This window comes from Danio rerio, chromosome 25, assembly GCF_052040795.2.
Source record: "Danio rerio strain M-AB ecotype USA chromosome 25, GRCz13ab, whole genome shotgun sequence".
NCBI classification, from domain to species: domain Eukaryota; kingdom Metazoa; phylum Chordata; class Actinopteri; order Cypriniformes; family Danionidae; genus Danio; species Danio rerio.
The window spans coordinates 6,817,903-6,845,860 of record NC_141045.1 but is presented as its reverse complement, the minus strand read 5'-3'; the positions used below and the strand labels follow the sequence as shown (position 1 = coordinate 6,845,860).

Here is a 27,958-nt window from a genome sequence, read left to right as displayed (position 1 = left end):
CTTTTCCTTCACAAATAAAGTACATAGCTACTTTGAGGGTGTATAAGTATGCGAATTGGGACGCAGCATTGATTTTGGCTGCATAGCTACTTACCAGAATTTCCATTAATTGACGTCAAATTGTCGTTTTAAATACTGAATGTGTAGTAAGTTTTAGAAAACACGGTTTAGATGAAGTAATGCACTTATTAACAATCATACCCTATTCATTAGTCTGTAAAATCTACTCAAACCTGACTGACACTCATCATGCTCGTTCCTGTTTTGATCAGCAGGTGGCCTGGATGGCCTTACTTTCACTCTGAACTTGTCCTTTGAAGCAGAAACACTGATTCAATATCTGCGAGAGATTATGGCTGATTATTTAGCTAAATGGACCACACACGGAAAGACGAGTCATCTCACACGCGCTAATCAATTCAAGATACGCTAGCTATTAGCACCCAGTCGAAAACCCGATCGCACTCGCTCGTATATTCAAGCTTACTGTACAGTCCAGTCCACAACAGAAGAACAGACACATCTGCTTTCTTCACTCGTCTTTCTCCTCCCCGCAGCTCAAGCTTTCACTCGCTTTCTCTCTCTGTAGTGGTTTGAGAAAGTTCCAGACATTCCTGAAAGGATTCCGCTCGGCAGCAGCCAGTCAGCAATGAATTCCAGAATAGCAGGACAGCGGCTAAAAATAGAGACGAGGAGGATTTCATGAAAGTAAGAAAGAAAGTCTTAGAAAAATGTATTTTGGCGGTACCTTGGTACAAATGATTACCACATTGTTTTTTGTGGTACTATAAAAGGCTTCGTTATAAACGTGCTCAGTAAAAAAAGGTTAAATAAGCACATATGTTACATTTAAACCTTTATTTTTTAATTGTGTGGTGTTATCAAGATATCACGTGGAAATCATACAGTAAACATTTAAATAGGTTATAACATATGATAATAATTGTAACAAGTATGGCACTGTATAGCTTAAATGCTGAGAAATGCTGAGACTACACTCGACAAGGTACAGGAGGTGTCACTGGGGCAGTACCTTTTTAAAAGGTACTTATTTGTACCTGAAGGGTTCATAATGGTACCTCAAAGTACTTTTTAGGTACATTTGGGTACTAATATGGCCTTTTGAGGTACCAATGTGGATTCTTTGGGAGTACTCAGTTAAAATACTTGGGTTAAAAATACCCCAACATATAACCCAACTATAGGTTATTATAGCACCTTCCCAACTGTAGGCTATTTTAACCCAATGCATTTGGTTATTTTGTTTCAATGTAATTTTGTTTCAATTCTGGTGTTACTATTGCTACTATTGTTAGTACAACTATTAGTTTTATAAACATGGCTGTGCAAATAAATAACATACAGTTTTAAAAAAATATTGAAAATGCTTTATTTCCATTACATTTTAAGCATTTACACCTACAGCATTTTTAACTGTTTAATATAATTCGGCTATGAAGTGTGCATTTGTATTATCAACAATTAGGAGTGCTAATGAAATCGATATAAAACACATGACACGAAGAGGTAATTTGATTATTGCGTCACAGATTAAATAAACTTTATAACACAAAAACAACATTACGTACGCATAATAATACAGCTGTTCTGTGTCAGTTAAATCAGTTGACTGTTAAAATTCAACATTTTTAACCCAACTGGTTGAGTTATTAAACAAATAACCCAATAAAGGTTAAAAAAAATAACCCAACAAATCACCAAATATTTTTAACTCAACCATTGGGTTAAATAAATCACTCAACATTTTTTAGAGTGTATCTATTGAAAAGGTACTGCCCCATTGACAGCTCCTGTGTCTTTATTTCTGATAGTACTTTAATAGCAAGAGTGATTTAGATACAGCCCTAGTTTCCCGTATTCCAGTTTGTAGTTTGTTTCAGTTATTATGTTCACCTGTGTCTTGTTTAGTTATCGCCTTGTGTTTAAATGTCCTGCATAGGGTTGTTATGACACTGGAATTCGGTACCAATCGATACTGAAATTTTAAAAACGTCTATTTCCCGCTAATATATATGAGCGATGTTGAGCACATTGTTAAACACTGCTTATTTGGCCAATGACTCACATGCTCAACAGAAATGACTGTTATTAGCTGTGAACAGGAGCGGACTGGGCATAGAGAGCACTGGGTGGTCTGACGGTCTATCTGGCCTGCAACCCCCACACCTATTCACTTTGGCCTGACCTTCAATAACTTTTCCCAGTTGAAAATGCTATACCAGTCCACCTCTTGCTGTGAAGGTCATCAGTCCACCAAACTCATCGTTGTTTACTGAGTGTAATCACAGATACAGGGACACTGGTGCGTTTTAAGGTCACGTCGATCAGCTAGTTTGTTTATAAGCTGACATACGAGTGATCCAATGATGATTAGCAGCTTTAAAATGCTCTAGTGTCCCTGTAACTGTGGTTATACTCAGTAAACAGTGGCGAGTTTGGTAAACTTATGACCATCAATGGCAAATCAGCAGCATTTAAGTAATTATTTGGTAATTTAGTATTGTTTGGTACTGAATTCCATCTATAAGTCATCTATAATTCCTTCTCTTTGGGGTATAAATTGGGATAAGACTGAGATTACCTGTTTTTGGGGTTAAAATTACTGCAAATATATCCTCACCCTCTACTGCGCTGCCTTAAGAGCTAGCATAATTTTGCTATTATTTTGTCAGTATGATCTATTGAACCTTGATGGCACCATGTAAATACAATACAGTTGTATTAATGGTAGTTACTCAATTACCGTTAATACAACTGTATTGTATTTACATGGTGCCATCAAGGTTCAATGGATACCATAGTATGTATTAGTACACATACCATAGTATTATACCATGTTAAATACCAAAAATGTCTGTGATTGAATGTTAAAATAATATTACCAAGCATCTAATGTAAACTATTATACTTCAACAATGCCGTTTTTGTGAGTTCTGGCATATGGCTGGCAGGCAGTGAATCAGTCGCTAAGCTCCTGCTGTGTTTGAAGTGAGAAGTATCACACCACCAAAATATTCTCAGGAAGACATGTCTATCCCAGGATAAACTCCCGTCCATCATCCAGAGAGCTCTTTCCGCTGAAGCCCTACACCTCCTGGGGCTTTTTTAGCACCCATTGAGTGTGTTTTGTTAAGAACTTCACTAGAAGTTCAGACAGATATGCGTGGACGTTAGGTCTCTTTCTGTGAAAGCCTTCATCTTTTAATATCCTACTTAAAGCTGTAGGAAGCACTCACTGATGCATGAAGAGCTTCGTGTGTCTCGGTTATTTGGGGGGGAAGAGTTTTTGGAACATCTGCCGTCTCTTTAAGAAGGAATGGAAACAGTTTTAAAGCAAACACTTGGGGTTGCAGCTGTGTTTTATTTGAGAGTCTGTAATTCAAAGACAGATTTCAAAATGGCCACGCATGCACTTTCAACAAACCGATTCACAGATTTGTTGTCTGAGCAAATAATTCAAATTAACTGCCTAAAACATTAGACTTTTCATAGCGTCTGCTTTGAGAAATAAAAGGCATCTCTGAAACATATTAGACACTGGTTTAGTTTACATTAGTTTAAATGGCGTTATAAATATTAATTTTGCAAGTAATTTTGCTTCTAAACGCATTGGCCAGATATAAGTCCTTCGATTTTTCCATGGCAGTTTTCTGTTATTAAAGCTCCTTTTATCCTTCTTTCCATGCACTCTCCTCTCACTTTCTCTCATTCAGCCTCCTTCAAATAAACTTTGCCGTCTGATTTTCGAGAGAGGAAAAGCATTTATGTCGAGAGCCGCTTGGAAAGGGCTGCGAGTGGAATCTTTGAGATTTTATTTGTGGGAAAGCGCTAAAGAAACTGCTGATGGATTCTACATGCCGTCCATTTAAAGCTGAAGCCGAGAGCGTTTGGCATGTGAAGACTCTAGTTAACCTTCATTCAGGCGGGATTACAAGCGTGGCCTGATTTCAGCCCGGCCCATGATAAACTGAGAAACAGAGAAAGTTACCCTTAAGAAAATAAAATGTGTGACTGATTTGTCCTGTAAAAAGTGTAGGATTTGGTTCTTCAAGTCCTCATTAAACCAGACTGAGGTGGATATGTGTCCCTATTTTTATTTTTTTTTATTTCCATTTAAAACGAATTTAAGCTTAAAAACAAGTTGACTCAAATTAAAATTGTAAGGCAATTTGCTGCTCAGCTTTTTTGAGTTGACTCAACTTTTAACCTCTTGACTGAATTTACTGTAAGTTGAGTCAACTCATGCCACAGCCTTGTCACCCTGCAGCCTAAGACCTATTACTCAATGAAGCTCAGCAGGCTTGAGCCTGGTCAGTTCCTGAATGGGAGACCACATTTCAAACTAGGTTGCTGTTGGAAGTGTTAGAGAGGCCAGCAGGGGCTGCTACCCTGTGTGAGTCCTAATGCCCCAGTAAAGTGAAGGAGACACTATACTGTCAGTGAGTGCCATCTTTAGAATGAGACGTTAATTTAAGGTCCTGACTCTACTTGGTCATGCCATGACACTTCTTGTAAAGAGTAGGGGTGTCCTGGCCAAATTCCATCCATCAGCCCTAACCCATCAAGGTCTTCTGATCATTTCCATCCACTGACTTGGCTTTATCACTGTCTCTCCACCAATAGCTGATGTGGGTTCAGCGCACTGCCGCTGTTATCCTTGGCTGTCGTCGCAACATCCAAGTGGATGCTGCACACTGGTGGTAGTGTGGAGGGACACCCGCCCCTCATGATTGTGAAGCGCTTTAGGTGTATGACCATGCGCTATGTAAATACCAACACAATCTCACGCCAATTCGTAACTTTTTGATTTAGTGGCTAATTCGTATAAATTTGTACGATCTAATTCGTACAATTTAGTACGATTTGCTCGTCCCGTAATGACGGTTGGGTTTAGGGGTGGGGTTAGTTGCCACGCCTCCTTTTCAAAATGGTGCAATTTAGTACGACTGAACTCATACGAATTTGTACGAATTAGCCACTAAACTGGCAAAACGTAAAATAATTACGCTTTCTCGTGAGATCAGGCTGATAAATACACATTACATTACAACTCAGAAAGCTCTGCAGCAAGTCCCCTTACTATTATAAGTTGAGTCAACTAATATATATATATAGTATGAATAGGTAGTATAAACTCTGTACCAAGAAATCAAAATAGGCACTGTTTTCCTTTTAAAATGATCCTTCCTGAGATCTGGGAATGGGATCAAATTATCAGTCACTTGAGATCGACCAATGGCAAACCACACAATAAAAAGCTAGGTTGTATAAACCCAATGCTAGGATCAACTATGATCTAAAACAACAGTTAGGTTAAAATATATTTCATTTATATAAATTAACCTAATTTTGCCAAGTACGATGCAATCCTGGATTAACATCTATGTTGATCCTAAAACATAATTTTTGTTCGAAAATGTAATCCATACCTATTCCCTACCCCTAAACCCAACCATAATTGTAAATTATTCAGAAAATCAGAGGGCAATAATAGATGGATAACAATCATGTAGAAGAACAAAAACCTAACCGTAAACCTAAAGGTAAACATATCCCTTAATTATGATTGGCTGATTGGAATGTTGTTCCAGGATCAACATAGATGTTAATCCAGAAACATATCCTACTTGTTGAAATCAGGTTGGCGTTTGTCCATAATTAACCCAAAGTTGTGTTAATATAACAGCATTTTTAAAGTGTGGTTTGCCATTGGTGGAGGTTTGGTCTAACAATCCAGTCAGTTCTGACAAAAACAAGTCTTGCTCTACATTTTTTTCGTATTCGCTAAGTTCGCTAAGCAGTTTAAATTGTCACAATAGAGAAGAAAGGGCATATATGTTGACTTAAACTTCCAGAAATTGGCATACATAGGACATTTCGGAGTGACAGCAATCATAAAAATGCACTCTAAAAATGCTGGGTTGTTGTTAACCAACACTTAAATTAGGCTGTGTACGGTAACGGCTGGGTATTTCCATATTTGACACAACACTCAGGTCACAAAAACCCAGCATTTTTAGTGTGTCCACTTCTGATGCTGCGTTCACAATAGACATGGAACGCGCTAATAAAGTGACCTATTCTTGTGTAAATAGACACGTGAACAGTCTAAGTTCACTCGCTTCACTCAATAGATGCTGATTGGCATGATGGGCAGGGCTGCTGTCAGCCTGGTGACTCTAGATTTGTTGCTAAATGGCTAACATGGATTTTATTGACAGAACAGCTGTTTGTGCTTTAGGAAGGCTGAAAAATAGTGTAGATTCCAATAGATCCTTTCAGAGGTGCACCCAGCTCTGTGAATTCATCAACTCCTCCAGAAACTATACCTGGATGAGGGAAGCTTTCAGCTGTGCTTCAGACTGAGCCGAGCCCAGTTTGATGAGCTGTTGTCTGGTGACGGCAAGAGGATTTCCCCTCGGGACACCAACAACAGGCACTACGTCATAATCATGCCCCAACAAGAGCAAGCACCTGATTAGTTCAGATTTTTCAACTCGAACGATTTTGCGCAAAACGCTTAACTCACACCACTTCATTCATGTGAATCGTATCATTCGCGCAGCCTCATTCGCCAAATCACGCCGCAGGATGTCTATTCAACTCTTTGTATTAACTTAACATGTAAATCACTTGCGCTAGACGCTTCATCAGCATCTAGTGTGAACACAGCATAAGGGCCATACTGAGATAAAAATTTTAAAGCGTACACTTTTTGCTCCCAATAAATCTCAACACATTTATTTTATGATGCAGACAAAGATGACACAGAAGTGTTTTCCATTCATTTTGGTCCCCTACTTTCTTTTAATCCCTGTAAAGGTCATAGGGAACATGAAACAGGGTTTAGGCCTTCACAATTGAAACTATGAGCCATATACTGTTTCTCAATTCCAAGAATGCAGAGAACGGACTTGTGTTCTTGTGGAGAGCGGTCTTGCCAGGTGTCCTCGGAAGAACGAACTCAGGAGAACGCGAGAACAGAGAACGCGTCCTTTGAGAAATGAGATGCTGCGTTCTTCCTGATGGTCACATGACCTTCACGTGTTTTAAATGGTAAATTATTTAAACATTACAGCCTTCATACAACGATTTATTGTTTTTTCCCCTTTTCAAAATATATAGTTTGCATAAAAACATTATAAATATATGTTGCACAATATAAATAAAACAGATTTTAATACGAATTTCAGCAAACAAACACCCTTAATGTGTTTATTCCTTTATTAAGATGTCAATGGTAATGTTTACTTTCACCGTTTCATTTAGGGAAACTCCTGAGGTAAATAATTCATATATATGAACTTTAATAAGTAATCTAGATAAAATGCAGCGCTTCCCACCTCCAGTCGCAATGACTTCTGGGACTTCCAGAGCGAGTTCGGTGCTCAAGTCTGCATCAGTGCGTCCTCGATATCAAGAACACATCCGGGAAGTTTCACGCGTCCTCCGTACTTGCGGTCTTGAGTATTGGAACTGAACTTAGGCAGTTTCACGAGAACACGAGGACGCAAGACCGCTGAAGAACGCATATTGAGAAACAGCCATTGTTTGCAGTTGGATCCTGCTGTTAAAACAGAAATTTAGCAAATGAGATCATAAAAAATGCTGTTGACAGCGCCCACTGGCTTCTTGGAGGATGCATAACAGGCTCACAGAGAAAAGCAGACCTGATCGCAGTGGGAATAAAAAGAGGGATGTAATTTAAGGAGAGTCCGCTAAAAGCCAGTAGGGTTTTGTCTTCGTGGTGGTCTCTACCTGTCACAGTTAAAGGTTTATGATGCCAGATTTAGCCCCCGTGGTTCACAGCTCTTGTAAAATATCTGTGAGGTCATCTCTCTAAAAACACTCAAGCACAAGTCTTTATCTCTTTTCCATGAGGTTACAAAACAGACACACATGAATAGACTCACTCACACACATCTCGGACCATACAGAGTGTTTGCATCTAACATCTTGAAATAAACGATCATTATACCGAGATATAAGGTCAGTCGTTTTCTGAGAGGGTGGATGTCAGTTATGATGTTAGATATTTGCACTGTTATGACAGTAGGTGGACATGTGACAGTATTTATGAGAGAATCATTGATTTGATCTTTCAGGCAAACTGACTCGTTCAGGAAAACACAACTAGAAATCACACACTTGCTTACTGTAAAATAGAAAAACAGTATGTGACCAAATAAGTATACATCTACTTATAAAAGTAAACAGTACCTGAGTCATGTAGTAGTCTTTCCAGCAATGTTTGAGTTGTGCTAACACTTTAGCCTACCATTACACAAATAGTGTATTGCAGTGAAGCAATGTAACTGATGCTGGCAGGTTAACATCACAGTTAAAACAAGAAATTTCTCTAAAACAATGAATTTCCCAACAGTTTTCATATAAACCGTGCATTTGGCTGACACGAGACAAGACTAAACAAATAAAAATATCGAACAAAACGTATACTATATTGAAACAATAGACAGCTTTAAAGAAATCATCTAAATAATCATTTTACAGATCAGTTCAACAAATGAATCAATCATTCAAACGATTCCCACCACAACAACAATGGCTGTTTCTCAATTCCAAGAACGCAGAGAACGAACTTGCGTTCTTGTGGAGACCGATCTTGCCAGGTGTCCTCGGAAGAACGAACTTGGGAGAACAGAGAACACGTCCTGTGAGAAATGAGATGCTGCGTTCTTCTCGATGGTCACATGACCCTTACAGGTTTTAAATGGAAAAAGATTTAAACATTACAGCATTCATACAATGATTTATTGTTTTTCCCCTTTTCTAAATGTATACTATGCTTAAAAACATTATCAATATACTCTGCACAATATAAATAAAACAAATTTTAATACAAATTTCAGCAAACACAACACCATTAATGTGTTTATTCTTTTATTAAGATGCTCATGGTGCTGTTTATATTCACCGTTTTATTTAGGGAAACTCCAGAGGTAAATAAGTCATTTCTCTGAACTTTGAAGTTTCACGCGTCCTCTTTCCTTGGTAGGTAGTAGGTAGTTCCTGAATGATTCGTTGTTGTAGTTGGAATCGTTTGATTGATTCATTTGCTCCTGAATGATTTGATTTGTTGAACGGATCTACAAAATAATTATTGTAATAATTTCTTTAAAGCTGTCTACGGTTTTATTATAATACGTTTTATTTGCTATTGTTTTTTGTTTAATCTTGTCCTGTGTCAGCCATATGCAGGGTTTATATGACCTCGTCTATTATGAAAACTGTTAGGAAATTCTTTTTTAGGAAATTTCTTGTTTTAACTGTCATGTTGCAGACAACCCAGATAGAAAACCGACGTTGAATCGATATCAGTGATCAACGCTATTTCGATCATGAGAAACATCGATTTTAAGTTGAAATTATGTAGTTTTGCTATCTGGCAAGGTAGTGTCAACTGATTCACTAAATCATTCAATTGTTTGTGCGATTCGTTGGAATGAATGATTCATGGTCATTTAAAAATCGTTCATTTCTCTGTTTGAAAGGCAGGAAAAAAGCGTTACTATCATCTATTAATCACTGAATCATTCAGTCATGATAAATCTTGATTCATGACTCGCGCGATAGTAAACTTGATTCTGTTTTGTCTTTATCTGGAAGTATTTCGGTGGAGAAACTGATTAACCAACTTACAACATTCATTCATTCATTTTTAGTCCCTTTATTAATCTGGGGTCACCACAGCGGAATTAACCGCCAACTTATCCAGCATATGTTTTAAGCAGCGGATGCCCTTCCAGCTACAACCCATCTCTGGGAAACACCCATACACACTTATTCACACTCATACACTACAAAAATGTAGCCTACCCAATTCCCCTGTACCGCATGTCTTTGGACAGGGAAACCCATACGAACACGGGGAGAACATGCAAACACCACACAGAAACGCTAACTGACCATGCCGAGGCTCAAACCAGTGGCCTTCTTGCTATGAGGCGACAGCACTACTTACTGTGCCACCACGTCACCCCCAACGTACAACATTGTGTCCAAAATGTAAGTTACTCAATATATAAACCTCTTGATAGTGTAAATGTTGTCGATTGTATTTGAAATAAGCAGTGGGCTCGTTTGACTTGCTTAACCTATCAACCTACTTTCCTCAAGTCTGAGCGTGTGAGAACAGATATTTTGGGAGGAAAAGTTTAAGATACCATCTTCTTCTGTCAAGAAGGGAGGAAAACTCCTGATATCAAAGCTAAATTGGCCTCTCTGAAAGATCCCTCTATGACGGATAGCCGCTCAGCCCCCTTCTCTCTTCTGAAATGGAGGCGTTTTTCTCGTTTTTTTCTTCTTCTGTAAAACAGCAGTGAAATGTGGCCGGGAAAACAAATGAAGAGATAGTGGTTTGAAAAGCATCTCTCATCGGTCTGACCCTCCTGTCTCTCCTTCAGGCTGATGAAAGATTTCCTCCTCCTGCTCCAGCCTCCATCGCACGCAAATCTAGGGGAAACATGAGAGGAGGACAACAGATGGAGAGAGAAAGAGATGGAGAGGACACAAGATGAGAAGCAAGGTGTTTTTCTTATTCTCAACGTAAATGTAAACAACAGACAGGTGACAAATTCAAGTGTTTTCTGTGTGCCAGTATTAACTAATGAAGTCTACTGCAAAAATATTGCCTTATTCCAAACCCCCACAAAGTCACTCCACTAAATAATTTTGATATACTGATTTGTTTAGTTAATGATGTTTGTTAAAGCAATATTTTTTTGGTTTACTAATATTAATATTATTTTTGCTTTATTATATATATATATATATATATATATATATACAGTATATGAAGAGTTTAATTGCAAAACGAGATATATCCATTTTGAAAAGTGTTGGTTGTTTGGTTATTATTGGTTGGTTGGTTATTATTTAAGATTTAAGACATCAACAGTCAAGTTTATTCACAATTTTTATACATTAAACTATTACTTGAGCTCAGTGAAGGCCAGGAACACAATATTTTCAAATCCAGTATATTTTTTATTTAACTTAATGTCCATAAATAGTTCATAAATAAGTCAAAAACCAAGCCAAAATGCAACATATTAATCTTAACATTGTCAGACATCTTTAATTGGTTAAAAAACTATACATGATAAATATATGGAATAATATATACAAAGATTGATTAATAATAATAAGATTCTGAGTTTGATTTGGCCATAATGTACACAACACAACATAACTTTTTATCATTATTTTTTGGCAAAACACTATATCCACCTTAGGCTACATTCTACTACAGTAATACCATTAAGAAAAGCTAGGGAATCAATGTTTTGTTTGATAAGCAAGATTTAGTTAGATAAACGACTTGTAGCTTGTTACAGAAAGAGGGGAGGCTCCTTCACACCGCTGCTGAAAACCAAACCTGTATGAGCAGGCAGAGCCGCGGTGTCACAGTTCTCCACGACACAAGCTCGCTTCGCCCTGTCATATTTAATGAATTATTTCACTGTAGTAACAATAATAATGATAATAATAATAATAATAATAGCTTATTTATTGGTTGTTGTGAAAAAGCAAAAACGTTTATTTTTCTCCATAACAACCTGTGCCCTTTATGTTCCCTTTTAAAAAAATAACAACAAGAATTAACTTATATAAATAATAGGCGCAACCACATAAATAAATCTTCAGATAGGCTATTTAGCTACATGTAAGAAATTATTTAAAAAATAAACGTACAAAGGACACTTAGAAATGTCGCCTTACAGACAGGTATCTTGTGATAGGTATGAGCACAGAAAAAAAGGCGCTCCCTGGCCTTCCCCTTAATTGACATCAGCGGAGACTACCCCGCTGCATTTGTGTATTGTTGACAGACGCAGTATTCGGGTCCACTTTTGTAGCGTTTTTATACATTTTTGTGAAGTTGGAGGCTTCATCTTCTATCGCTAAATCAATGAGCAAACTCTGAGCCCTTCACCGGCTGTGACTCTCTTCCCAGGGGATGCTGAGCTCGCGCAGCATCATGAACGTTATCCTTTATATCGCACTTTGTAAAGAAACTGGTCAGGCGGATATTGCGTTTTGTGAAAAAATACATTTTGTACTAGGCCTAAAATGTACGTTATTAATGGCAGCAATTCACACATAGATTAAGGTACATCTAAACAGTGACTCACGCGAGTGAGTATACACAACAATTCTGTCTGGTTCTCGAATCTGATTGGCTGATAGCCTTGCACTGCCTCCTCACCCTTCTGTATTACTCCTCCTGATAGAATGCAGATTAATAAGCTCACTACAGTGTGACAAATATTGCAGCTTTTGGAAAACATAATGTACTTTTGAGGCTTTTTTAGACGAGAATGTATTTGCAACTGTGCAGTTTATTTATAAGGATAGTGCCTATTTAAATTTTTTTAATCCAAAAAAAAGTCATCCGCCTGTCATTGAGCAGAGCAAAGACAGTTGAGGTTGTCCATCCGCAAGATGGCTTCAGACCCCATAAGCCCTTAGAGGTGCAAAGGTTGGTATTTTCAAACCACAGCTGATCATATCATTATAAAATTGGCCAATCTCTCTCTTTTTGTATGTTGCAGTGCTGTATTTATACCATATAATTGTAGTGTATTGAGTGTGGGATGTGACTCACAAAACTGGAATGTATGTATTTTTTTTTGGCCACTCTTCATATAACCCTGAGTTACTTTTTTGTTGGCCATCTGTTTGTTTCTAATGCGTCTAATGCACGTGTTTAGCTTTTTTACTTCTCGCAAATACAACAGTAATCTGGTAGGGATTGAAATATTTTTCTGGATACTTCTATAAAGACTAAGGTGACATTTAAAGGCTTAACAAGGTTAATTAGGTTAACTAGGCAGGTTATTGTATAACAATGTTTGTTTTGTAGACTATCGACAAAAAATTAGCTTAAAGGAGCTAATAATTTTGACCTTAAAATGGTGTTTAAAAAATTTAAAACTGCTTTTATTCTAGCTGAAATAAAACAAAAAGACTTTCTCCAGAAGAAAAAAATATTATCAGACATACTGTGAAAATTTCCTTGCTCTGTTAAACATCATTTTGAAAAAAAAATTTAAAATATTTTTTTTTAAAGGGGCTAATAATTCTGACTTCAACTGTATATATCAGTATAAACAAACATATTGAACTTTTTAAATGTTCTGTCCTTTTATGCATATATACAATCCCACTTCTAATGAGAAATATATTTTTAATGCTCTGATCCTTCTTCAGTGTTTGGAGCTCATTCAGAATATTTTGAAGCTGCTTGAAGAGTCAGGATCTGCAACATGCTTATTAATTAAAAGAGGAGGGCTCACAAACTCTTTCTCTTTCATTTTACTGGAAAAAAAGATAAGTATTGTTTTGGGTAGTAGATAAACTGGTTTATTTGAGTTTTGAGGGTAATAGGTGTGGTTCAGTGGCACATAGATAGTTTCCCAGGTTCACTGCATTTTTGGATTGCTTTACAGTAAAAGGTACATTCAGCACTGCTTTAGTATAGGAAACTTGTAAAGTAATAAATAAATTAGTATTAGTTGTACATAAGGGGCAACATGGTGGCTAAGTGTTAAGAAAATCACTGGTTTAAGTCCCGGCTATGCCAGTTGGCATTTCAGTGTGGAGTTTGCAGGTTCTCCCCATGTTGGTGTGGGTTTTCCTCTAGGTCCTCCGGTTTACCCCACAGTCCAAACACATGTGCTATAGGTGAATTGAATAAACTAAATTAGCCATATAAGTGTGTGAATGAGTGTGCATGGATGTTTCCCAATACTGGGTTGCAGCTGGAAGGGCATCCGCTGTGTAAAACATATGCTGGATATTACACTGTGGCGACCCCTAATGAATAAAGGGACTAAGCCGAAGGAAAATGAATGAATGAATGAATAGTTGTACATGAATTAATGGTTTAAGTACAGTTCTGAGCAAAAAAGACTACCGTACATTTTACCATGAATTACAAAACACCACTCAAATGTAATTCAGTATAACAATAGTTTATATATTAAAATATTTTCAGACATTTTTAAATTAATAATCATTAAATGAAATCCTTTACAATATAATTAGATGTCTTATTGTGTCAGGTTTACTGTGTTGTTTCATTTTTACAGTGCAGACAATTTAACTGCATGGTTTTACTTTTTTTTTACAGCTTCAGTCAATTTTCTTGATGCGGACATCATAATACAAATACATAATAACATCTGTGTTCACAATTTTCTGTATTGATTGAGAAGTTGATTGTGATGTCTTGTTTCTCCACAGACAGACTGAATGATGGTGGATCTCCTCCAACTCTGCTTCTCAGTTGATTTATGCCGGTCTCCCTATCGAAACACGAGTGCTGAGAGCTTTTGGGCTTGTCTTTGCGAGCACCTGCGGCTGCTTTCTGCCTTTTGAAGTCTTTGAGTGTTAAATGTTTAAGAATTTTAGTCAGGAAAACATCAAAGCTGGTAATGACGGGCTTCTCGCTCTCCAAACAGCCATCAATCGCACGTAATCATAATCCTGCCAGTTTCTAGATGAACACACATTCTTCACGGTTGATGTCACAACTCACGCTTTGCGTAGCAAAATTGCAGCTTTGTATTTTTGTTATTGTCTTTTTTTTTTTTACTGTAAAGTGACAAACGTAATACTCAAAGTTGATCTTCTGCATTTGACAAGTTAGTGTACAGATATTTGGAGCAATGAGTAGTGAAGCTTACTCTAGGTAATCTCTGTCATGTGTGTTTAGAATTTAGTGGTGGGAGAAAATATTGATACAGAATATTATTGCTACATTTTCCATAGCACTACTATATGGACACAGATTCCCATATCGTTCCAATATTTTATTATACTATTTGGTTGAATAATAAGACCAGTTTGATTACAGCTCACTAGACGGTGGTGTTTTTTCTGGTGTGTGTGGTCACCATCATGCAGCAAGTTAGTAAAATAAAGATGGCAATATCACAGAGGGTTCATTCAACATTTAGGCCAGGTTTTCATGAAAAAGATGATCAGTTTGTTTGCTTGATGATATGAATTTTGTATAAATCTATTTAGTTAAAACAGATATTACCAGTTTTTTCCTCTGCGGACATAATTTGAAGGTCATTGATTGCAATGTGTTACAGAATATCACAATATATTTTAAAATGTGGCGACACTTTGGTTTAGTGGTTAGCACTGTCGCCTCACAGTAAGAAGGTTACTGGTTTGGCCAGTTGGCATTTCTGTGCGGAGTTTGCATGTTTTCCCTGTGTTGGCGTGGGTTTGAGGTGCTCCGTTTCCCCCCACAGTCCAAACACATGCACTATAGGTGAATTAGATGAACTAAATTGGCCGTAGCGAACAGAAAGGCATCCGCTGTGTAAAACATTTGCTGAATAAGTTAGCGGTTCATTCCGCTGTGGCGACCTCTGATTAATAAAGGGTCTAAGCTGAAGGAAAGTGAATTAAAAAATTAAAAATATATTTTAAATTGCAATAGTATGTATTATGACACAAGTAGTGTCAATTATTAAAAGATGTGTACATTTTTTACCACAGTACAGTATCTCTCAAATTGTTCAGGCAATTGTTCTTTCTTATCTACAATACCGTCCAGTGGTATGGTCAAGTGCATTACAGTTAGTCCAGAATAGAGGTGCACGACTAATTTTACACAGCAATAGAAGCGTTAATATTGTGGAAATGCATACAACTTTAGGTTGCTTATTGGTGAAGGATAGGGTAATTGTGTCTCTGCTGTGTTTCATAAGAAATATTTCTGTGTCAAGAGTTCCAAGTGTATTGTACTGTCAACTTTTGTATAGTAGTACGAGTCATCATTTTAACACCAGGCATGCATTAAAAGGACATTTTTTGTTTCCCATTTCAAAAACTAATGCAAAGCAACACACTGTAATTTATAGAGGAATGAAAACATGGAATGAATTGCCATCAGACATTACAAGTAAAATGAGGTCAGTTGGCGTTTCTGTTTGGAGTTTGCATGTTCTCCCTGCCTTCGCGTGGGTTTCCTCCGGATGCTCCGGTTTCCCCCAATTGGGTAGGCTAAATTGTCTGTAGTGTATGAGTGTGAATGAGTGTGTGTGGATGTTTCCCAGAGATGGGTTGCGGCTGAAAGAGCATCCACTGCCTAAAACACATGCTGGATAAGTTGGTGGTTCATTCCGCTGTGGCGATCCTGGATCAATAAAGGGACTAAGCCGAAAAGAAAATTAACGAATGAATGATATTTAATGGCACAATATTAAGTGGATTGTTGATCTGGATGTTATGTATGAATTTTGTATTTTAATGTTTTTATTGGTCTTGTTGTTATGTATTAATGTAATTTTGTGTTGTGTTCGATGGACCCCAGGAAGAATAGCCACTACCTTGGTAGCTGACGTCAAGCGTTCACCAGCCATCAGCGCTTAGACTGGAGCTCTGCACAAGACGTTTGGCCATAGGAGAAATGGTCGTGCCCAACTGAGCCTGGTTTCTCTCGAGGTGTTTTATTTCTACACTTTCGCCAATTGGTGAAGATTTGTCGCCACTGGCTTGCATGGTTCGGAACCTGTAGAGCTGTGCACCTGTAGAGCTGAACTGAGCTAAACTGAACTTACACTCTGAAATTTGGACTGACACTGTTTTCATTTATTATGATCTTCTATGTGAAGCTGCTTTGACACAATCTACATTGTAAAAGCGCTATAGAAATAAAGCTGAAATTGAAATTGGCTAATGGGGATCCTGATAAAATTGCACTGTGGTAAACTTGTATTGTGTGATTTCCACCACTAATTCTATATGGAAGAAAGTGCTGTTCATTCCCCTCATCTACAACACCTGCTGATACTGCGAATTTACTCGCAAACATTGGTCAAGTCCAAGTTTGTAACCAGTAATCACAGTTTGTATTTTATATCTGTGGCATTAAACAGCACGTATTACCCTCCAAACTTAAATGAACAGTTTACATTTAACCAGCTTATAACCCCTCCTCCCTCCTCCAGGTTGGAAAAAGAAAGTGAAATAAATATTTTACAGGTCCTGCCTCTGAAAAGGAGTGTCAAAATATATATTTATGAGCTTGCAAGAGCAAACAGTCAGTGAAGAAGCACCAGAGCTATTGAACTATTCTCAGGTGAGATTTTATTTATTTAGTATATTTTTCTGTGATTTCTATTGTCTCTTTTTTCACTTCCAGAGTTTGACTTGTCTTATAAGTGACATATTAATTAAAAAGAAAAAACTAAACTAAACTGCTTTGTTCCATCACTCTTACTCTTTGTGAAATAAAGCCCATGGGTGTTTTCCATTTATTTACTTTTTAAAATTGTATTGTATTTTGCTACAGTTTTGTTGACACTTTAGTATTTGAAACAACCGGGAAAAAATTTAATTGAAATAAATTCATATTAAAAAGGAAGAAAGAACAATATATTGTTTCTAACTACTTTTTACTTGGTTAAAGTAAAAAAAAAAGTTATATTAAATTTTATTATTGCTAATTATGCTCACAGAAAAAAACATCAACATGAACTTGGTTGGTAAAGCACAACTGTGGAGACACAAAATTAATAAGGATTTTGACAAAATCAATGAAAAACAAGAGGGGAATTATCAGGAAGGAGATCTGCTGTTAAGAGAAATGGATCATGGAGCCTATCATGCTGGTGTTTATTGTGGGAATAATGAAGTTATTGACTTTACAGGTAATAGAACAAATGAATTATTTAAATTAAACAGGACTGGGTGAATATTTCCTCTGGACTGTCAGTGTTTTATATATTTATTTTTTACTTTAGGTTCTGAAAGGAAAGGACAAAGTGTCCTAAAATCTGTTGTCAATGAAAGTGGCACTGTTTCAAAAAAAAGTGTGAATCACTTTAAGTGTGGAAAAATGATTGAAGTATATCGCCTGAGAAACATGAAAAAATTTCCAGCAAATTTTTATAAAAATATTGCAGAAGCAATGGATAAGTTTGTAGACTATCATTTACTGAACTTCAACTGCCTTCATTTTGCCCTTTGTGTTCTTGAGGTGGGTACTCTATATACATACATACATACACACACACACACACACACACACACACACACACACACACACACACACACACACACACACACACACACACACACACACATATATATATAAGTCTAATTAAATTGTTTTACTTATAAGATTTTTGTTTTTTCATCTTTGCAGGTAATACCATGGAACAGTGTGGAGTTAGTTTCTCATTTTTATCAATATAAATCCATTTATATGTGCATTTGGAAATCTGTAATTTAAACAAAAATGTCTGATTTATAATATTTTTTAGTTATGGTAGAATTAAATATCTATGAATTTTCTTCAACCTTTTCAGATCTGCTCCTGATGGTTATGAAGCTATCAACATGGCCAGTGTTTAAGCATCAGCACATCAACTTCAGTAATTAAACCAGACATTAAAAGAGAAAATGTCAAATTTATTAATAATTAGTCAATATTAATTCTCTTTCTGGCATGGCTGTATACAATTATTGTGTATAATGTAGTTCCAATAAATGCAACAATTATTTTGCTTGTTTACTTTAAACATTTAAATAGATAATACAGGACAATCCGGGGTCTTCTTTTTTCTTTAAAATCTTTCTTTTTTGTATTTTTGTAATGCTCATTTTCTGGACAAGTTGTGTTCATTTATATTAAGCTATGTTAATTTCTATTGGCACAAATATAAATGCCCATATTCTTTGGGAAATTTTCTTTAAAAATGTGTGTAAAGTAGCTGGGTAAAGTGATGTCAGTCAAAATCTTGTATTGTAAATGGCGACAGTCCGAAACAAATATGTTCAACATTTACTTCAAAAATTCATATCACATTTCCTCTAAACGGCGAGGCAGTGGCGCAGTAGGTAGTGCTGTCGCCTCACAGCAAGAAGGTCGCTGCGGGTTGCTGGTTCGAACCTCGGCTCAGTTGGCGTTTCTGTGTGGAGTTTGCATGTTCTCCCTGCCTTTGCGTGAGTTTCCTCTGGGTGCTCCGGTTTCCCCCACAGTCCAAAGACATGCGGTACAGGTGAATTGGGTAGGCTAAATTGTCCTTAGTGTATGAGTGTGTGTGTGAATGAGTGTGTGTGTGGATGTTTCCCAGAGATGGAAGGGCTGGAAGGGCATCCGCTGTGTAAAAACTTGCTGGATAAGTTGGCCATAGCATAGTCCATGTGCGTAGTGTTGTCCTGTGACTGCCTTCGCATAAGGACTTACTTCAGCTTTTACTCTAGCATATGGAACCACCGGTGTCATTATCTAAATATTTTAGTAAATATGTGACTTAATTTGTGGAATTATATCATTTTAGTTTTGTCTTCTCAGGTTTTTGTTTTTGGACCGTGTGTGTTCAAAATAAAGTAAGGTAAAAAAATAAGTTATTGCTTATTTTTATTTGTATGTTATTGTTGTATTGAAAGTAAATAATAAGTGTATTTTTGTACCATTAGTATATTTAAAAATGCATGAAAGATGCATTGTAATTGTAGATGTAGATGCATTGTAGATTTAATTGTAATAAAATGGTAAAAAATACCAAAAAAATACTGAAATAGTATATAAAAAGCATGTTTTAGTTTATGTTACAAATAGCACAGTTGAGTACTCTTAAGTTTATTTTAGTAAAAATAAGCTTTTAATGCATTAATTAAAATTATTAGCTGAAAATAGAGCACTACAAATACATTATGAAAGTGTTCTAAGTGGACTTACAAATGCATTTTAGTGGACTAATTTTTTTAATCTGGGAATGTATTTTTATATTTTAAATAATTTATAAATGTATTTTTTTTGTACAGCTAGTATTTTTAAAAGTGCAATAAAATTTTATTAAAAGTGGTATAAAATATATTTTTAAACATTAAAGTATATTTTAGTTCAACTTATTAGTGTGTCAAAATAGCACAGTCAAGTACACTTAGTTAATCTTAAGTATAATGTAAATAGTACTAAAGATTAACTATTTGTACATTAAGTACAAATTTAGTCACTGAAAATAGAGCACTTTTAGTACATTGTGAAAGTGAACTTAAATAGTGTATTAAGGCTGGTAATGAAGGGCATCAATTGCACGGTAATCACGATCCTGCCAGTTTCTGAGCGACAGAAATGAACACACTGCCCTGCATTCTTCACAGCTCACCTCACAGCGCACACTTTACCTAGCAAAACTCAGATCTGTGACTTTATCAGTGTTTTAAACTCAATCTGAGAGGTTATGAGGTCATCGTTTCATCTGATAGTGTTTGTAATTTTGTAAGGCAAGCAATATTCTAATGTAATCTTTTTAGATCTTTCAGAACTGATTGTATGGTCTCAAATGCATCCAGAATGGTGAAAAGCCTTGGAGTAACGATTGATGACCAACTAAACTTCTCTGACCACATTTATAGAACTGCTCGATCTTGCAGATTCGTACTCTATAACATCAGAAAGGTCCGACCCTTCTTATCTGAACATGCAGCTCAACTCCTTGTTCAAGCTCTTGTTCTCTCCAGACTGGACTATTGCAACTTTGCAGCACGAGTGGTCTTTAATGAACCTAAAAGAGCACATGTCACTCCGCTGCTAATCCGTTTGCACTGGCTGCCAGTTGCTGCTTGCATCAAATTCAAAGCTCTGATGTTTGCCTACAAAGCGACTTCTGGCTTTGCTCCTTCTTATCTGCTCTCACTTCTGCAGATCTATGTGCCCTCCAGAAACTTACGTTCTGTGAATGAACGTCGCCTCGTGGTTCCATCCCAAAGAGGAAAGAAATCACTTTCCCGAACTCTCGCATTCAATCTGCCCAGTTGGTGGAATGAACTCCCTAACTGCATCAGAACGGCAGAGTCACTCGCTGTCTTCAAGAAACGACTAAAAACTCAACTATTTAGTCTCCACTTTCCTTCCTAATCTGCAATTGCCTCTCTGGCTCCACCGCTAACTGTACTACAAAAAAAAAAAAAAAAACAACAACTTACATTATAACGCTTTCCTTCTTACACTTCACACACCTGAAACTTGCCTACAGCACTTATTCATTGTTGCTCTTATAGTTGTGTAAATTGCTTCCTTGTCCTCATTTGTAATTCGCTTTGGATAAAATGACTAAATGTAAATGTAAAAAATATATTAACATCAAAGGACATCATTGTTTTTTTCTACGTTACTGTTTTAAAACAAACTTCTCGCAGACATTAGTACAGTTAAACATTGGTTTCATGTGTGTTAATGCATGGGCTTTTGGTAGATCTTTCAGTCTTATTTTGCATATTGTTTGATTTTGCAAATTAATTTGCATGATTTTACAAGTTTTTGTCTCCTATTAAACAGACAGAAAACAGGATGTGGCTAAAAGTGATTTTCAAAGCTTCAGTTTAAAGATTATGTGTCTAAAACAAGCTGTTGTACTTATTATTATAAAGATAATAGTAAATTGTTTGGAGTTTTTCCCGTGAGAATATAAAATAATAGTTAATAGCTCTGAAAATGTAAGGAAATATGGGAATGTAAGGAAATGACAGTAAATACTTTAAATCAATAATTGTTTCTGCTCCTGCGATCTTTGTCCTTTCACATTATTTAGGTTGTTAGGTCACAAGTAAGTCACCTCTAACTTTATGTTTATATTTTCTACAACTCATTCACAAGAACTTGGTTTTGGTTTCATTATCCCACCCACAAGAAGAGTAAAACTGGAAGTATACAACAGTATGCATAGGATTGCTCTTTGAAAACCTTACAGTCATAACAGTGTGCTCTGCTGAACTACTGTCTTTTCACAACAAGTTTGTGAGTATATTCTTACTTCCTCATATTTTTTTTCAGATTTATAAAATATTTTATAAATATAACTATGTATATATCTGTAACTTAAAATCAATACACAATCATTTTAATATTGCAACATGAATATTTATTTCTTAAAGATGTTTTTTAGATAAGAATGGACTGGGCTATGATAAATCTGGCTATCAGTGGCAGCGACAAGGATTTTTACCTTGTAATAAAAGGTGATCATTTTAGTCATAATGATCTTTCAAAACTGAAGAAAGGAGACCTCATTCTGAGGAGAGTGCTTTCTCCTGGTAAAAAGATTTTTCATGCTGGGATCTACTGTGGAGAAAATGAAGTCATCCAATTTACATCTACAGGTATATATCTTTGGATAATTTGTTACAATTAATGATAATACAGTCACATTTTGGACACATCTGCTAAATTATGACACCTTTCAGAATTTAAAAGTTTGAAAATGAATATATGAATAAATGAATGTAGGTCTGCACTTCAAAAAAAGCTTTTCTTAGCTAGATTTTTTGTCTTGTTTCTAATCCAAATATCTAAAAATTCTTATCAAGAAACATTTTCTAGAATATATTTCAAAATATATTGTCTTGTTTTCAGAAATAATATCCCAATATTAAGGGAGTTTTTCCTTGAAACAAGCAAAATAATCTGCCAATGGGGTAAGCAAATTAATCTTGTTTTTCCTTTTGACATAAGGTTACTTTGCTTACCCCATTGGCAGATTATTTAGCTTGTTTTAAGGGAAAACTCACCTAATTTTGGCATATTATATCTTAAAACAAGGCAGTAGGTTTTGCATGTCTAAAAAAAATATTCTTGATTTAAGAGTTTTTAGATATTTGGACTAGAAACAAGACAAAAAATCTAAGTAAGAAAAGCATTTTTTGCAGTGTGGGTAGTCTTGGTCAGTGGTTCCCAAAGTGGGGGTCGCATGACAATGACGAGAACATTTGCTGATCTCCAAAAATCAAATAAAAATTTTTTTAACTATTACAATTACCATATTTTATCCATAACATACAGAGGAACATTTTTTATTTTTTACTCATTTATTTTATTTATTTATACAGGGACAATGTATAACATGACATGTTGTGCCAGAGTTAGCTATAAAGCTAATTTACATCTGTAGTCCCTGGGCAGGAAGTAACAAATTTAACAATAATAGCCAATACAATATACACTTACAGTACAATAAATACAATACATCATTTGTCAATAAAATGAAATCAAATCAGTGGCTGCATATTTGATTTATTTTGTTTAAGCCAAATTTTAAGAACAGTTTTAAAATGAATAAAAGTGCTGCTCTCTCTGATATACACTGCTATTTTATTCGATCTTTCTGCTCTATCACCTCTACGTTATCTATCACCTCTAACCGATGACCATGTCTGTCTTATATTGTCCTTGCCGACAATCACCCATTGTTTGAGGGGTGGTGGTGCAAGATCATGAAATAGTTTAACACACATCAGCATAAAATAAGAAACTGTGGAATGTTAGCAATTTTTGTTGTGCAATACAGTTACAATGATGATAGCTCCTTGGCTTTTTAGCTAAAATTTTAACTGTTTATATATAACATACAATGGTTTTAATGTTGTAATGTTCGTGTGGGACCAGCTTGTAGCACAATAAGATAAGTGAGGTAAATTCATTGTATTCATAAAAAGTTTAGCAGCAGCCATAGGTAACTGATGCCTAATGTTTCTATAAATCCTCAGGCTCGCTTTAGCACTTTTGGAAACCTTCATGTGTTTTTTAAACTTTAAATTAGAGTCAATAATTATACCTAAGTATTTAAAATGAATACTTCTCCATTAACTAAAATATCCGAGCAATGCTCCTCATTTTTCTTAACTGAAAAAAACATTCCCACAGTTTTACCTACATTGAGGGTAAGACATGAGTGATATAACCAGTATGAAACTTATTTGAGTGCAGCAGTAAGTTCGTTAGCAGCATATTCTTTGGTTTTTGCGTGAGTATATGTGTCGTCTGCATACATTTGAACCTGAACTTGTGGACACACTGTAGGCAAGTCATTAATGTATAAACTAAACAAAAATGGTCTAAGAATTGATCCTTGTGGAACTCCAAAATTACAATTGATGAATGGTGAGCAATGCATGCACCATTAATTGTTGTACGTTGCTATCTTAATTTAAATGACTCCATCCATGATAATGCATTAACAGAACAATTAAACCTTGATAATTTAGATAAAAGTACGTTGTGGTTAACATTATCAAAAGCCTTTTTAAAATCAAGAAAGACCGCCCCAACAACTCCACCCCTATCTAGACTGGATTTAATTTGTTCAATAAAGTAACACTTTGCGGTCTCCGTAGAATGACATGCTCTAAATCCAAACTGCATAGAGTGTAATTGAAATTTACCTAAACTTAAATGCTCTACCAGCTGATTACAAACAACCTTTTCAATTACTTTAGAGACAATTGGTGAAATACTGATAGGCCTACAATTCGCCAGATTAGTAGGATCACCAGTCTTAAATATGGGTGTTATACTGCTGACTTCCAGGCACTTGGAACATACGATTGTCTTATTGATAAGTTTACAAGGTGATTTAAAGGTGTGCTAAAAACATTTGCATACTTTAAAAAAAATGCTTTAGCTCTAGAACTCCTGAGTTGACAAACTTTTTAGTACACAAGATTCAGATACTTCAGAAATATTAAAAACAGTAAAATCATAATTTGGCAATGTAATGTCTTTACTTCTTAAACTAAATCCTTGTGCTGAATCATGGACTGAATTTATGAAAAAATTATTAAATAACCTAGCAATTTGATACTTATCTTGAATTAAACGTCCCTGAGATTGTAAATCAATGGCTTTATTATTAATATTTATCTTTTTTTTGCACTTTATTAATATTCTCCCATACTTCCCTACTTTTCCCTTTTGCATTGTTTATAAGATCAATAAAAAAGTTGCTTTCGCTTGTCTTCCTTTACAACTTTATTACGCAGTTGCTGAAAGGTTCTTTTATCATGGGCTAACCCTGATTTAATTGATTTCTTTAGGGCATGATCCCTCTATCTCATTAATTTCCACAATTGTTCATTTAACAAAGGTAAATTTTGCTTTTTTTTTTTTTTAGAGAAGTTGATATTTCTACTAAATTTACTTTTGGTTTTATTAATTTCAGTCATTAAACGCTCAGATGTATCTTCTAGATTATCTGTAGATAATATCTCACTTCAATCTAATTTTTTGATTATTCAAATTAATTTTTAAGCTTTTTTTTGGCATAACATTTAACACATTTCTTTTATCTTGTTGATTACAAGATTATGATCTGATATCCCTGTTAATAAGTTTGACTTTGTTAATCTTTCTGGTTTATTGCTACAGATCAAGTCAATTTGGGTTTCAGATGATGAAGTAATTCTAGAGAGCCCCGAATTAACTGCACTAGGTCAAAACTGCTTACTATTCCCTGAAGCTTTTTCCTATGTAACTTTTCATTTCAATTAATGTTAAAATCTCCAACCAAGATTATTTCTTTTTTTTTGGGTCGAGATCTTTCATGAGGCTTTTACAATTATCATAAACTCCACTCTTTGATGAAAGAGGTCTATATATACCTATTACAGTAAATCGAGATCTATATCCTTTACGGAATTTAAATCTATTTTCGTACATTTAATGCCGTCCTTCACGTACATTAGCAATCCACCACCTTTTCCAAGTTGTCGATCCTTTCTGAAGACTTTATATCCTGGAATGAGATATGCAGTTTTTGGGGATAATTTGGTCAACCACGTTTCCGATAAGCAGAGTAAATCAAGATTTGAGTTCGTAAGTAACTGTTCCACTTGCTCCATTTTTGAGACAACACTTTAAATGTCCAACAAGAAATCCTTTAGGCTTTGAACGCGGATCATATAGTAATCTCTCGTGGTTTGCATTTTTAAATGGTTGAAAATCCTTAATTTCATTGTACGCCCGTAGCTTGAATGTTGCCCTGTAGTGTTTTAAGACCAAAAGGTTGTGCGTCGTTTTTGTTACAATTAACGTTAGGTCCCGGATTTTGATTGCTCGCCAAACGAAGCGTGATGGCCAAGTAGCTGATTGTTCTCCGAAATAGATGAGATGTTTTTCTTTTCTATCAATCATAAATCTTTTGTTGAAGGAGTCACTTTTCCCTCATTTAACATCACGGAGAAACAGGTAAATTGACTTCTCAGATCAAAGGTTGTAACAGCTGCTTGCGTGCCTGTCCACCGCTGATTTGTGTTTGTTTCCCAGCAGCAGCGTGTTGATAGTAGTAAAAGTACCATAATATAACTAGTGATAACACTTTTCTGTATCACATCGCCAACATTTCGACCCTGACTGAATAAGTAAAAGATCAAATAGATACATTGTTTATTTAAAACAGGCCGCGTTTGTACCTGCAGCTCCTGCCCTTCCGCCGTACGTCGCTGCCATACTCAAATGTATGTATATGTAGGTTTGTGAGCTGGGTCTGTTTTACCTTAGTTAATAGTTAATAGTTACATTAAAAAACAACATGCAAATAAAAAGGCATCAGCCTTACGATTTTTTTTGGATCTCTGGGGTGATTATGCATGATTAAAGACACAGCACATTGATTTTATGGCACCAGGTTTAACTTTCACACATTTAGGGCACTCACATACATCAAAAATAAATACAGTTCACAAATAAACATTAGGGAATAGGGATGGTCTCCAAATGGGGTTCTTCAAGATTAAATGATGAATACTTGGGCCTATTGGTATGTGAGTGCCGTTGCAGGCAAGGTTTATATATTTAAAAACCCCTTATAGGATATTGGGGGTCGCGAGTCAGCATTGTTATTTTGGGGGTTGCATGGCTAAAAGGTCTAGGTGATCAAAATGGGATACATTTTTGAGTTGTTTTTTTTAAAGGTTTTTAAATGCTACTAAATGCATTTATGTGTTAGAATATGAATTAATATTCTGTAATATATATATATATATATATATATATATATATATATATATATATATATATATATATATATATATATATATATATTCATATTCGATTAACTATTTTAGTTTTTGTTTTTGTTAAGCCTGAATAATTATTTTATTTTTCCTCTGTGTTTTTCAGCTGTTCCAACCCTAGCTTCATGTTCATCAAGTCTTCCATTTGCAAGTTCCCAGGTGCCATCACAACTCAAGGGGCTTGTAGACAAAATAAGTCTAAAAAAATTCATCTTCGGCCAGGGTTTCAAGGTTTTACGTTTGAAGGACGGTCCCCCTATAAATATCTCTCAGAAAATTTCTGACGCCATGGATGATGAACAAGACTATCATCTCATGACAAATAACTGCCTGCATTTTGCACTGAGGGTACTGGGGGTAAGCCAATGAAAGATTTTAGTACTTTGCTAAATGAGTATGTTACTGATCTCTGAAAAAGTGTTTAATAAGACTCCTTTGCTCTGTTCAGGTTTCACCAGGGCCCATGCAAGAAAGGTAATTCTACAGTTACATAATCAAATTTTTCTTTTTAATTCCACACATTTTATATTCAGTCTTGTCAATTTTTGCAAATCATTTTTTAATAAGAGAAAAAAAATAAAAAATCTGATCTTTATTGCAGCCCTCCACAGGATACAGGTAATACCACTTCCTGTTTTGTTCTGTGTTAGATGTTAAAATGCACTTAAACTTCAGTACCGGGATACAACATCTGAATGATTTCTGGGAATTTGTCTTTTATGCTCTTTTAGGTGTGGACATCAGTATGGAAGATACTACTCCTTTCGCAAACTATAAGGAAATAAATTGAAATGAAAATTAATTACTTTTGTAATCGGTTTCATATTGAGAAAATGGGATTATGTATAACTTTGCTTATATGGGGTGAATAAAAAGGCTTTCCTGGACTTTAGAGTCTTGGTGAACTGGGATTTCACTTTATTGGGATTTTGCTCTATTTTTCCTTATTCCTTCTTTTTTAAGTATTGTCATTTTTGACCTTGGACTAAAAAAACATTTACATGTTGGCTATTACCAAAAAATACTTTGTATGAATCAAAACGATTGATTTTTTTATGGCAAAAATTAAATAAAGATCATCTTCTGTGTTCCATGA

At 35.6% G+C, this 27,958-nt stretch overlaps 1 protein-coding gene across 3 annotated transcripts; it reads left to right on the top strand.

The window, feature by feature from the left end:
- Positions 1 to 463: 463 nt before the first annotated feature.
- LOC147830766 (uncharacterized) lies at positions 464 to 27,958 on the top strand. Of its 3 annotated transcripts, XM_087311656.1 has the most exons (11): positions 464 to 708; positions 10,446 to 10,608; positions 14,294 to 14,955; positions 18,215 to 18,237; positions 18,378 to 18,443; positions 21,609 to 21,814; positions 21,952 to 22,176; positions 26,969 to 27,219; positions 27,311 to 27,336; positions 27,464 to 27,480; positions 27,594 to 27,958. In XM_087311656.1, the coding sequence occupies exons 7-11, from the start codon at positions 21,969 to 21,971 to the stop codon at positions 27,650 to 27,652; spliced, it is 561 nt and encodes a 186-aa protein (XP_087167782.1). In that variant the 5' UTR covers positions 464 to 708; positions 10,446 to 10,608; positions 14,294 to 14,955; positions 18,215 to 18,237; positions 18,378 to 18,443; positions 21,609 to 21,814; positions 21,952 to 21,968; the 3' UTR covers positions 27,653 to 27,958. The 3 variants fall into 3 exon arrangements, with proteins under 3 accessions (XP_087167782.1, XP_087167783.1, XP_087167784.1); XM_087311657.1 differs by lacking the exons at positions 18,215 to 18,237; positions 18,378 to 18,443 and having other exon boundaries at positions 10,446 to 10,567; positions 14,290 to 14,520; XM_087311658.1 differs by lacking the exons at positions 464 to 708; positions 10,446 to 10,608; positions 14,294 to 14,955; positions 18,215 to 18,237; positions 18,378 to 18,443 and having other exon boundaries at positions 21,733 to 21,814; positions 21,963 to 22,176.

Coding starts and splice junctions, on each gene's coding strand:
- LOC147830766 (XM_087311657.1), top strand. CDS start 21,969: ATGGACTGGGCTATGATAAATCTGGCTATCAGTGGCAGCGACAAGGAT. Junction 22,177..26,968: donor CATCCAATTTACATCTACAG/GTATATATCTTT, acceptor TGTGTTTTTCAG/CTGTTCCAACCCTAGCTTCA. Junction 27,220..27,310: donor TTGCACTGAGGGTACTGGGG/GTAAGCCAATGA, acceptor TGCTCTGTTCAG/GTTTCACCAGGGCCCATGCA.